At 38.2% G+C, this 13,687-nt stretch overlaps 1 protein-coding gene across 2 annotated transcripts in view; it reads right to left on the bottom strand.

Annotated features, from left to right (window-relative positions):
- Nucleotides 1–7,264: 7,264 nt before the first annotated feature.
- The window catches only part of HAUS8 (HAUS augmin like complex subunit 8), a 32,679-nt gene continuing 26,256 nt past the window's right edge, over nt 7,265–13,687 (bottom strand). For both annotated transcript variants that reach the window (XM_007489752.3, XM_007489751.3), the window contains exons 8-11: nt 13,450–13,608; nt 12,614–12,755; nt 11,832–11,973; nt 7,265–8,743 (exon numbers count right to left, since the gene is read on the bottom strand). In XM_007489752.3, the coding sequence (XP_007489814.1) occupies nt 8,590–8,743; nt 11,832–11,973; nt 12,614–12,755; nt 13,450–13,608 (597 nt within the window). In that variant the 3' untranslated portion in view covers nt 7,265–8,589. The remainder of the gene's footprint in view (nt 8,744–11,831; nt 11,974–12,613; nt 12,756–13,449; nt 13,609–13,687) is intronic.

The following is a 13,687-nucleotide window of genomic DNA, read 5'->3' as shown; positions in this document are numbered from 1 at the left end:
GACTCTAAATGAACACTCTAATGCAAATAATAACAACATGGCAATGGGTTCGAATCAAGAACACATGTGATACCCAGTGGAATCACGCTTTGGCTACGGGGGGTGGGGGGAGGAAAAGAAAATGATCTTTGTCTTTAATGAATAATGCATGGAAATGATCAAATAAATACTATAAAATTTAAAAAAGAAATGTTAGAAAGGAAGGAAGAAAAAGAGAGAGTCAAAGAAAGAAAAAGGGAGGGAGGGAGAGAGAGAGAGAGAGAGAGAGAGAGAGAGAGAGAGAGAGAGAGAGAGAGAGAGAGAGAGAGAGAGAGAGAGAGAGAGAAGAAGAGAAGAAAGAGAAAGAAAGAAAGAAAGAAAAAGAAGAAGAAAGAAAGAAGAAAGAAAGAAAGAAAGAAAGAAAGAAAGAAGAAAGAAAGAAAGAAAGAAAGAAAGAAAGAAAGAAAGAAGAAAGAAAGAAAGAAAGAAAGAAGAAGGAAGGAAGGAGGAAGGAAGAAGGAAGGAGAAGGAAGGAAGGAAGGAAGGAAGAAGGAAGGAAGGAAGGAAGGAAGGAAGGAAGAAAGAAAGAAAGAAAGAAAGAAAGAAAGAAAGAAAGAAAGAAAGAAAGAAAGAAAGAAAGAAAGAAAGAAAGAAAGAAAGAAGAAAGAAAGAAGAAGAAGAAAGAAAGAAAGAAAGAAGAAAGAAGGAAGAAAGAAAGAAGAAAGAAAGAAATGGGTCCTGAGGAAATAAAGAACAGTATAAATTAAAAAAAAAGCAGAAAGAAGAGAGAAATAGAAAGGAAGGAAAGAAAGAAAGAGATCTATTGAAATATTTTAAACTTGTAAATTAATGCAGATAAAAGTTCAGGGGAAGGTGAGAGAAGGGAGAAAATGAGTATTTATCATATGCCAGGCATGATGTTAAGCACTTTATAACATCTCATTTGATCCTCACAACTTTTTGAGATAGGTGCTATTATTATTCCCATTTTACAGTTGAGAAAAGTGAGGCGGAGATTAAACAATTCAAGCAGGGTAAGAGCTATATCTGAGGGTGGATCTAAACTCAGGTCTTCCTGACTTCAGGCCCAGAACTTTATCCACTGTGTCATCTAATTGCCTCAAGAAGAAAGTACAGACAAGTAGGAGTAGTCCTCAAAATAACAAGTTAAAATTTACTGCATATTTCTAAAAAAAAAAGCAAGTGATATGTAATAGAGATTCATGGTTTCATTATACAATCCTTTTGTGTTCTCCATTGTATATTGGCAATGGTCCCTTTTTGATTAATTCATATGACAATCCTTGCTCTCCCTTAGCATACTCTTTATCCTTACTTTCCCCCCGTTTCTAATGCTTTCCACTTCTATTTGATACTGCAATGGATCTAATGATATCATCCAAGTGGATACTCCCTTCAAGAGCCAGTTTCATGCTTTCTTACCTTCTATGACTCTTGCCTGTCTGCCAACAAATCCTCCAAAGTGCTGGAGGTCTTCCTTTAGGTCTCTTGTCATTACAAAAATACTAATGGAATGAATGTTGTCTGTGTCTTTGCTCTTGCAACATGAACAGTTAGGTTCCTTTTCCAGTCAGACTCTCTTCAATCAAATACTAGGATTTCCCCTTTCTGGCTCCTGTCCTTCCTCAAGAGTTAACTATCAATTTAGCAAAAATGTGTTAAGCGCCTACTATGTAAGCATTGTACTAGGTTGTGGGGGGTACAAAGATGAAAGCCAATAGACCATGCCCTCAAGCAGCTTATATTCTACTATACATAATATGGTACTGGCTTTGGAGTCAGAGGAGCTGAGTTTAAATCCTACCCCTGACCCTTATTACCTGTGTTAGTTTAGGCAAATCAATTAATTTTCTTGGATCTCAGTTTCTTCATCTGCAAAATAAAAGGGATGGACTAGCTTGCCTCTGTTTCTTCCATTCATAGATGCATAATTCTTTTTTAAATTTTCCTTTACTTTCTGTCTTAGAAACAATTTTAAGGCAGAAGAGCAAGGGCTAAGCAATGGGGGTTAAGTGACTTGTCTAAGGTCACACAAGTAGGACATATCTGAGGCCAAATTTGAATGCAGGTCATTCTGACTCCAAGTCTGGCTCTCTATATCCATTAGCTACCTAGCTGCCCTTATCAATGTATAGTTCTATGATCATATAACCCCCAATAAGTAAATATAATATGTACATATATATAAATATGTTAAGTTTCAAATGGGGGGCTAAAAACTAGGGGAATCAGGAAATGTCTTCTGTATGAGGTAGCCTTTGGGTTGAGCCTTGAAGGGATTCTAAGAGGTAGAGGAAATACTAAATGCTACTCTTTCCCTCCCCTACTTCCTAGCTAAACATGTTTCTTTTGAATGAAGTATGTTGTTTTTTTTTTTAGTGGCATATTCCAGAGAAAGACCTCATCCCATTAAATCTCAGTGATGTCTATGAGGTCAAATTTACTAGCATGCATTAGCCTTTCCAGTTCAGTTTGCTTATTATGGACACTTTGCACATTTGTGTATCGATAGCAGGGCTATGGGCTTAATGAATGGCTCCTCTGGGGGATTTTTTTTTCTCCTATGGGCTTTTGGCCATTTCTGCTATTCCTCTTCTTGGACCATCGCTCCTTCCCTTGGTATATCTTTTTATATATTTTTGCCTTGTGGCAAAAACCTATGCAGTTTTCTCCCTCACCTCATAAGCAAATTTCTGGTCATGAACTTCACTGGTTCGTCTATGACCACAATCAAACAAATCAGACATGATAGACTGTCAGAACCCATCCTTTTGCCTTGGGGAACCAAGGTTCTCTCTCATCATGGTAAGTCATGAGTAAGACCTTTTTATAGCCCTCCAAATGGTGTTAAATTGTTACAATCAAATTACAAACTCCAGGTTCTTAGTTTCCATAGTTTATTGATATTATAATAAAGCAGATAGAGATTAAAGCCTATATTTTAATCCAAGTCTGACCACGTGTTACACCTCCTGCATGGCTCTCAGCCAGCCTCCCACACCACAGTCCAGGGAACGGAGAGCCCATCCCCCTGTGCCCCTTCCTTTATCCTCTCAGTGCCCGCACACATCACCTGTATGTTTATGTGACATCCAGTAACGCAGCATAGGCACACAGATGGGACAAACTGGGTTGGATGGGAAGGAACCACAACCAGGGTGGGGGGGGGGGAGGGGGGTTGGGGGGGCTATTTATATCAAATGGTACCATAATCTGGCTCCAATCTATTTCCTAGCCTTATCCCATATACTATAAGCTCTACCCAAATTGAATTCCTTGCATATTCTTCATTTCCACATTCCCACACACTTATTCATACCATTCTTTATGTCTATGTCTTCCCCTCTTCTCTGCCAGCAGCCTTCTCATTCTTTAAAACACAGTTCAAATACCACTTCCCCAAAAAACTTGGCACAAGAGAATCTCCTCCTTATTTGATCTTATAACATTTTATAGTTCTTAATGCATTTGCTATGTACTCATTTGTATTTTTCTTATACATATATCCTATTAGTCTTAACCTCTATGGGAGTAGGGACCATGTTTAACTTTTTATCTAAAGCTACATTAAGAATTAGGATGTTTGTTGAATGAAAACATGTTCTTTGACTATTGTGCCCATTTTCAATGATTTCCCTTTCAGGCTCCTTGGAGAAAGAACTCTCTCTCTCTGTCTATTGTAAACCTTAAAATTTCTTAGATTTATGAATGTTGGAAATTTCCCCATTGGGAAATTTCATACTTGAAAAAATTTACTACTGATAGTAAGAACTCTATTGGAATGTGAAACTCCTTGGCATGGGAGGGGATCCTTCTCCTCCCTAATTAAGACTACTTTAGGACAGAAACCTTTTGCTAAACAATGGAAAGGGCTTTGACCTATGCTTAAGCATAGAACATGAAGTTCTTTGAGTCATGATTGATTTTAGAATTGATACAATAGAGATACTTGGAATGACAGAACCAGGTCTTGGAATTTACAATCTCCACCCTACTCAGAGTAACAGGATTTAGGAAGGGCTGCAGCAAAGATCAAGATTTAATTATTTGAGAATATGACCTTCAACAGACATGTGCAAAGGAAACAGACCTCTGAGCGGTCCTGGGTTAAGCTAGAGCCACCATTGGCATAGGGGAGACATCGACAGTGATTGGTAGATGTGAGAACTGAGCGGAGGGGACTTAGATTGTTTCCTTAAAGATAGCGGGGTCTGAGGACTGTGGAGGTGGCTCTGGAGGAGGTTTTGCTCTGAGAGGTTTTGCTCTGGAGGAGTCTGAGAGGAGAGAGGTCCTGGAGGGAGAGCTCCTGGAGAGGTCTGAGAGTAGGGCTTGCTCTGAAGGAGGCTGGAGGTGGAGGCCCCTGAAACTGTTTCTCCATTTTGGTCACGTGAGTGATAGGGACTGATCTCTTTTCTTTGCCTCAGCTATCTAAGGGCTTGGGCCTTTGGCCCAGCCTAAGCAGAGGGGGTATTTAAGCCCTATTCCCTTCTCTCCCCTTTCTCTCTCTCTCTCTCTCACTCTATCTCTAATACCTTTCTTCCTCCTGTTTGTAATTAAAAACTCCATAAAAGGTTGACTACTGACTTGAGTTTTCATTTAGGAATTACATAGCTGAATTCCTTGGCGACCTTAAATTAATATATATCAGTCTTTTAAAGTGATTTCCATATCACACTATGTATATGGGGTGTCCAAAAAGTCTTAGAGAAGGTCTTAAGCTTTACTAGCTTAAAATAAGCATTAAGACTTATGGATTCTGCCTTGGAGCCAATACACAGTATTGACTCCAAGACGGAAGGTATGGGTTTAAAAAAAAAAAAGACTTATGGAATACCTGAATGATCTTTTTATCTTCACCCCTATTCTATACATCCTCTCTCCAGTCACATATAGACCTACTAACTCAAACCCTCATTACCACACATCTAGATTATGGGACTAACTTTCTGTTCTTCCTCCCAAAAGTGTCTTCCCACTTCATCTTCCTAAAACATAGGTCACATTCTCCCTCCACCCCTTTCAATAATTCCATCCCTTTTACTTCCAGAATCAAATATAAGATTGTTTGGCTTTTGAAGTCCTTCATAACCTGGCACCTTTGTATCTTTCCAGTCTTCGTATCCCATACTCCCCCTCACTTCCCTTGTGACCCAGTGCATTGGCCTCCCCGCTGCTCCTTGAACAAGATATTCAACTCCAGACAATTCTCTTCCTTCTCATCTTCATCTACTGGCTTTCTTAGCTTTTTCCAAGTCTCAGCTAGAGTCCCAACTTTTGTAAAAAGCCTTTTCTGGTCTTCCTAAATCTTAGTCCCTTCCATCTGAGATCATCTCTAACTTATGCTGTTTGTTTGGACATAGTTATTTGCATATTGTCTTCCCCATTAGACTGTAAGTTTCTTGAGCCCAGAAATTATTTTTCCCTGTCTTTGAATCGCTAGGGCTTCACATAATGTCTGACATAATAGTAGCTGCTTAATAAATGCTTGACTTGTTCTCTTTAAAATTAAGCAGTCGCTGCCTACCCTTGATCTAGATCTACCCCAGCACTGCTGGGCTTGTACCCCAGAGATAATAGGGGAAAATACATGTACAGAAATATTTATAGCCATACTCTTTGTGGCGTCAAAAAAACTGGAAAATATGGGGATGCCCTTCAATTGGAGAATGGCTAAACAAATTGAGGTAACTGTTGGTGATGGAATACTATTGTGCTCAAAGGAATAATAAAGTGGAGGAATTCCATGGGAACTGGAACGACCTCCAGGAGTTGATGCAGAGCAAAAGGAGCAGAACCAGGAGAACATTATACACATAGATGGATACACTGTGGCACAATTGAACATAATGGACTTCTCTACTAGCAGCAATGCAATGATCCAGTACAATTCTGAGGGACTTACTAGAAAGGCCGCTATCCACATCCAGAGAAAGAACTGTGGAAGTAGAAACACATAAGAAAAACATATGATTGGATCACATGGTTCGATAGGGATATAATTGAGGATGTAGACTCTAATTACAAATATTAATAATATAGAAATCGTTCCTTGGTCAGTGATACATGTAAATTGCTTGTTGGCTATGGGAGGGAGGGAAAGAACATGAATCATGTAACCATGGAAAAATATTCTAAACTAATTAATTAAATAAAAAATTTAAAACAAGCAAATAAATACTAAAATAAAATTAAGAAGTCGCTTTATTTGTTAAAGATTTTTATCGGATAGAAATATATCTAATAACAATATCATTCCCCAGAAGGGAACATGTAGTATAGAGTTTTGTCTATGACTCAGGAAACTCAGGTTCTAGTTCTATGTGTCTTTGGTATAAGGATGATATTAGAAATTGGGTCTTGTTATGTTAGTTTAGAGATAAGAAATAGAGAAGCTGGCTTGAGAAAGAATTGGCGTTTTAAGCAGAGCTGAGTGTGTCAATTTTAAATGTTGACAGTTATAATGGTTTTTCTCTGGCAGTTGGCAGATCACACACAGAGACTCTTGCTCTGAGGAGGTAATATCTTTGCCTCTCTCTCTCTCTCTCTCTCTCTCTGTATGAGGTAAAGACCTGAAGGAGTTAAGTGTTTTCTTTTTTCAACTTGGGAAACACCATTGACTATCTATTACTGTCTTTATAGATTGTTTTAACTCTGAGAAGACCAAAGAAAGACCTGGTCTTTGGTTTGCAGGCTCAGAGTCCTAATTTGATTCTTGTTGAGACCCAATCAGGTAGCCTTTGTTATTTTTAAAACTTGGTGGTGAAGTTAAGAATTATAAGGATAATAGTATAGTTTATTGTAGAATAGGGAAACAGGTTACTTAGATCAGGAAGGATTAGTGTAGCCTGTGAAAAACAGGAGAAGCAGTTCCTTGCAGAACCAGGGAGTTTTATTTGGGTGGAGTTAGAAACCCTTAGAGTTAAAAATCCTTTTATCCTTATATATTTCAATAAATATTTTATTTTTTATAACCAGTGTCTCTTTAGCATCCTTGCACCTGGCCCTGAAGAGAAGTTCATTTATGAGCTTCATTTCACTGAAATAAACTGGGGATACTTTGTGAGCACAGCAAGTAGAGTATCTGAAATCAGTTTATAATCAATAACCAATCCATTACTTTATTAGTTTTTACAGTTTGCCTTTTATTTTTACACTGGTCAAGTCATTTCTGTTGAGAGGGCTTTAGCAGTTTGCCTGTCTGTAAAAAGAAGCTGGACTAGGCCCCTTCCAGACTTCAAATTCTGTGATTCTAAGAGATATGACATTTATTTAGTATAGGTCTGTTCCTTTTATTTATTTTTAAAATAACACACAGAAACAATTTTCAACTATTATTACTAGCATTTTGCAGTCCAAATTCTCTCCTTTTCCTTCCCTCCCTTCCTCTCTCCCCAGATGGTAATTAATCTGATGTTACACCAATGCTGTCATAACATTTCTTTTAAAGTTTAAATTTAAAAAATTTAAAAAAATTAAAAAAACCCAGTTCCTCTCTTCTGCTTTAAGATATTGTCTTTGGATTAGGCTAAACTATAAAAAGGTAAATGAAGTTCTCCCTCCAGTGGCAGCAATCTGTAAAAACAGCTAAACTAAACTACCAAAAAACATATTTAGTTCATGCACAGAGAAGTGGTAGTTTTAAAAAGAAAAGACTCATCTGATAGACTAGTAAAAGCCAATGTGAGAACTGGAGGGGCTCATGGAGTTACTCATTCAGGGGATCTTAACCTGGTGTCTGAATGATTTTAAAAAATATTTTATTAACTATATTTCAATATAATTAGTTTCTTTTATAATTCTCTGCATTTTGTTTGATGCATTTAAAAACTTTATTCTGAGGTCTATTTCACAAGTCTGCCAAAGGGGTATGGACAACAAAAAAAGATAAAGAATTTCTGATCTGGGGGCAGCTGGGTGGTTCAGTAGATTGAGAGCCAGGCCTAGAGACAGTAGGTCCAAGGTTTCAATCTGGCTTCAGACACTTCCTAGATGTAGGACCCTGGGGGAGTCACTTAACCCCCATTGCCTAGCCCTTACCACTCTTCTGCCTTGGAACCAATACAGAAGGTCAGGATTTAAAGAAAAAAAATTTCTGCTCTAATGGAACCCCCCCCCCCCCAATTTTACAGATGGAAAAGTTCAAGCCCAGAGAGGTGACTTGATCAATTAAAAAAAGATCTGTAAGGACTACTTTCAGTGCAACAAAAAGCAAATTTCTTCAGGCTAACTTACAAATTTAAAAATGATGTGGCCTTTTCATATTGTCTCAACATTGAAAATTAAATGTACCAATTTCAAAATGTAGAAATGTTACATTAGCAATCTTTTATTCTTTGATGCTCCAAATATAATAGAATGCACATAATAGAATGCAAAAACATTTAATACAAATTGATTTAAAGTGCTAAGTGTTCTGAATATCATAAAAAACAAATGTATTCTCTATATTCTCTACTCAAATATTGATGCTTTTTAGCCCTTTTAAGCCTATGGCAGGGAAAATAGAAGAAAATTAAACCAGTAAATATGAGTCAGAGACAACCTATTGTTGATATGATAAACTTAAAAATATAAGCACCTATCAGGCCTTTAGTTGTCTTTTGGGGTAGTCTCTGAATGCTCTTGATTAAAATACCACTGGCTTAGGTTCTGTGTGCCTTGAGTATCTTCCCAGACTTCTTGGTTAGTCAAAGCAGCTTCTTTACTGACTTCAGAGGATAAGTTAAGCACTTGGGCAAAGCTCCTGCAAACAAATCAGAAAAAAACTGGCATTTTCTTTGTCAAATAACATGAGTTGGATAACCACAGCAATGTCAATATTAGTAAAGAACTGGTATAAATATAAAGGCCAGTTTGGTTAAAGAAATTGGGAACATTTAGCTTAGAGAAGTTCTAAAATGAAGATGTTCACTGAATTAAAAAATGGAAAGGGGGGGCAGCTGGGTGGCTCAGTGGATTGAGTGTCAGGCCCAGAGATGGAAGGTCCTGGGTTCAAATCTGGCCTCAGACACTTCCTAGCTATGTGAACCTGGGCAAGTCACAACTTGCCTAGCTCTGACCACTCTTCTGCCTTAGAACCAATACCCAGTATTGATTCCAAGACAGAAGGTAAGGGTATAAAAAAAAATGGAAGGGCCATCATACAGAAGAGGGAGCATATTTGCCCTACTTGGCTCTAGAGAAAAGGAGAAGCACCAATTATTCAGTGGTTTTAGTCGTGTCCAACTCTTTGTGAATCCATTTGTGGTTTTCTTGGCAGAGATACTGGAGTGGTTTGCCATTTCCTTCTCGAGCTCATTTGAAAAATGAGGAAATTGAAGAAAATTGAGTTAAGTGACTTGCCCAGGGTCATAGAGCTAGCAAGTGTCTGAGGCTGGATTTGAACTCAGGAAGAGGAGTCTTCCTAATTCCAAGCCCAGTGCTCATCCACTAAGTCACCTGCCTGCCCTAACCAATTAGAGATAGTTAAAAGACTTCAGATCAATATAAGGAAGAATGATTACCTAATATTGCAAAATGTCCAACAGTAAAGCACGGTGTCTTAATAGATAGTGAGCTCCCCATTACTGGAGGTATTCAAACAAAGACTGGATGGCCACTTGTTGGGGATAATGTATAGAAAATTCATCCTTCTGATATGGGTTAGCTTAAACTGAGAGGACTTTTCCAGCTTTGGGATTTTATGTTTTGAGGGTTACATGCTTTTCTCAGTTTGCAAAGAAAGAGAGATAGTCCCCAAATAAAAGAGATCCTTGTGAACAGCCTAAGGAGGCCCTAAAAAAAAAAAATCATTCCACAATGTGTGATCTGTTCATGTCAAAAAATATTTTTTCTTTCATTCTTATCTTTCTGCTCTCTCATACCTGATGATTACATCAACCTTCTCTTTGCATTATGATTTCATCAAGAGTGGAAGTGTGCCCAAACTGCAGCCTGTGCCAGAGAACAGAAGGAGGAAGTGCTTCCTTTGGGCAGTTAGATCAAGGAGTGGGGCATACAAAAAATTTCCTCCAGCACTGGGAAGAGGAGCAACAGAGCATCTCTTCCCCTCCACCCCCCATGCCAGCTGGGCACGTGTGCCAATAATTTGCCAATGTTGCCCTAGGATTAACTTTTTTAAAAAACCCTCACCTTCTGTCTTGGAGCCAATACTGTGTATTGGCTCCAAGGCAGAAGAGTGGTAAGGGCTAGGCCATGGGGGTTAAGTGACTTGCCCAGGGTCTCACAGGTGGGAAGTATCTGAGGCCAGATTTGAACCTAGGACCTCCTGTCTCTAGGCCTGGCTCTCAATCCACTGAGCTACCCAACTGCCCCCGCATGTTATCTTTCTTATTAGATAGAAACTTCTAGAAATTCAAGTCTGTTTAGAATTGGGCTTAGAACAGTGAATGGGATATAGGGGATATTTAATATAGGTTTACTGACTGACTTTTTAGGGGCAGCTAAGGTCATGAAGACTCACCATCCCTAGTTCAAATATGACCTGAGACACTTATTAGCCATGTGACCATGGGCAAGTCATCTAACCCTGTTTGTTTCAGTTTCTTCATCTATGAACTGGATAAGGAAATGGCAAACCACTCCAATATCTGCCCAGACAACCCTAAATGGAGTCATGAAGAATCTTAAATGACTGAACAGAAACATTAATTGACTTTATTCCTAACTATCATTTAATTCTAATCAAAATTTATCTTACCTCATTTATCACAAAAGCATAACCCAAATACAAAAGCCACCTTAAATAGTTCTCATTTTTATTATATTGGTAGCAAAAAAATTACAGGGGCAATAGAAAAATTTTAGAATAAACCATATTTCTTTTAATATACAAACTACATTTGATGTACTTTATATAGAAATACTGCTAATAAGTATATTTACATTCTTAGAGTATCCAAAACATAATTTCAACTATTCCCAATGATTAAGGGACACTAGAAACTCTTATTAGAACTGATTTTGCAGTTCTTTTACATTTAATATTCTTTTTTTTTTTTAAACCCTCACCTTCCGTCTTGGAGTCAATACTGTGTATTGGCTCCAAGGCAGAAGAGTGGTAAGGGCTAGGCAATGGGGGTCAAGTGACTTGCCCAGGGTCACACAGCTGGGAAGGGTCTGAGACCAGATTTGAACCTAGGACCTCCCATCTCTAGGCCTGGCTCTCAATCCACTGAGCTACCCAGCTACCCCCTACATTTAATATTCTAACATTTCCTAAGTGTCTATGGGTCAGGCACTTCCATGTTTCTGGATCAGCTGTCAGAGTAATAATGATAATGATGACAGCTAACATTTACATGAATTTTAAGGTTTTCAATACATTTTACATTTATTATCTCATTTGATCTGTGTATCTGTCTCCAGAAGATAACCTTGGAAATCCATGCTGCTATGGATTTAAGAAACCAGATTCTCAAGCCTTTAGTGACTATGTACAAAGCATTGGTCAACAGGTTCAAACATGTACTTTTCAATACACTTAAACAAAAGGCCTTTTTACAAAAAAATTAAACCCTTACTTTCTGTCTTAGAATCACTACTGTGTAATTGGTTCTAAGACAGAAGAGCAGTAAGGGTTAGGCAATGAGGGTTAAGTGACTTGCCCAGGGTCACACAGCTAGGAAGTGGCTAAGGCCAGATTTGAACCTAGGACCTCCCATTTCTAGGCCTGGCTCTCAATCCACTGAACCACTCAGCTGCCTTCCAAAAGGCCTTTTTTCACTTACTTTCTCATCATTCTTCAGTTTCATGTTTTAAAGTTGATATAAGTTTGATTTCTAGACAAATAAGGTGTCAGTACATTTTTAGCGAGTTTATTTAGGAAATACCTTTTGAGTTCTAGATCCTTTTTCCGCACTACTTCTTTAAATTCTCCCAACACATCAAGCACCTTAGCATTCTGTCCTAAGTGGTCAGTTGTAACTTCTGCCAACAAGCTTTGTGTGATACGTAGCTGGTGTTGCAAGTTATCTACAAAGGAAAAATAACATAAGACACCCCGCTTTTAGTTATCAGGTCTCCAAAATATTTTCAAGTGTGAAAAAAGGTACACCAACAAGACATAGATTCAGGCTTATAAGAAAAATAATCACAACTTGCATTTGCATTTTACAGCTTACAAAATGCTGTTTCTACAGTCATGCTATGTTGATGGTTCAAACTGAGGGAAAGAGACTAAGCATTTATTAAGCATCTATTATGTGCCAGATACTATGCTAAGTGCTTTGAAAATATCATCTCATTTTATTTTCACAACAACCCTGTGATATAGGTGCTGGTATTATCCTCATTTTGCTGTTGAGGAAACTGAAGTCAAGGGTGATTAAGTGACTTGCCCAAGATAAGTGTCTGAGATTGTATTTGAACTCAAGTCTTCCTGATTCTGGTCTGGTGTTCTATCCACTGACCTGCCTCCTAACTAAGTATTATCTCCATTTCAGAGATGAGGACTGGCTTGCCCATAGTCACCCAAAGACAGCAAATGTTTCCAGCAGAATTAAAACACAGGTCACCTTACTCCAAGTCCAAGGCTCTTTCTATTACCCCCAAGGGAAGATATTTCCATAGTGGTTCCATAATATACTAAGTAGAATGGCCATGATATCCTTACCTAAAAACATGTCCCTGTCTCCTTCCATGTGAATAGATTTCACAGGTAGTTCATGCCTAGTAGAGTCCACTGCAGTTGCAAAAGTTTTATATTCCTTCTTAAAACACTCAGACATTGTTACAAAGGGAGTAAGCAATTCACTCTGCCAACAAAAAAAAAAAAGAAAAGAAGTTACTATAAGTGGAAACCTGTAATCAATAATCTATTATCTCCTAGTCTACCACACTAAAATATCAGCTGTACCATTTTATCACTATTCTTGGGGGAAACTGCTGTTTCTGGTATATCTTGGGTGATCAGGAAATTCACTTTAAGGTTTTTTGTACCAAGACAAGGGACAGGTTCCAAAGGTTTTACACTACTTCCTCTCCTTAAAAAAACAACAACAACAAAAAACTCTACATGAGAACTTTATTTTATTTTATTTTATTTTTAAACCCTTACCTTCCATCTTGGAGTCAATACTGTGTATTGGTCCCAAGGCAGAAGAGTGGTAAGGGCTAGGCAATGGGGGTCAAGTGACTTGCCTAGGGTCACACAGCTGGGAAGTGTCTGAGGCCAGATTTGAACCTAGGACCTCCCGTCTCTAGGCCTGGTTCTCAACCCAATAGGCTACCCAGCTGCCCCCTACATGAGAACTTTAAACATAGGCAGAAAGCAAAAGTGTGCAAAACAAAATGATTTTTTATACAAAATGAGGACTTTTGAGTTCTTTAAAATGTTTCATTAAAAATGTTGCCACATGGTTAAGAGCACCAAAGTTTCCAATTAGTTATTTTGGTCTACAAATGTGCATTCTCAGGCATTGCAGTAGCACAAATTAGGGTCGGACTAACCTGAGTAGCAAGTATGTCCATCAGCTCTTGCTCTTTTTGATGAAATATAAGTTTGCGTTTCAATTCTTGTACTTTTTTTTGTAGTCTGTCCTTTTCTTCACACAACATTATCAAATTTCCTTCTGCCTTTTCTTCTATTACAGCAAGCCGTTTCTTCATCTGCAAAATCCAAGAAAGTTCCAGTAAATTTACTTTTACTCATTCCAAAGCATTCTTTCTCAAGGTGCTGCTGCTGAAA

Source organism: Monodelphis domestica, chromosome 3, assembly GCF_027887165.1.
Source record: "Monodelphis domestica isolate mMonDom1 chromosome 3, mMonDom1.pri, whole genome shotgun sequence".
Taxonomy (NCBI): Eukaryota; Metazoa; Chordata; class Mammalia; order Didelphimorphia; family Didelphidae; genus Monodelphis; species Monodelphis domestica.
This window is presented reverse-complemented; position numbering and strand designations above follow the sequence as displayed.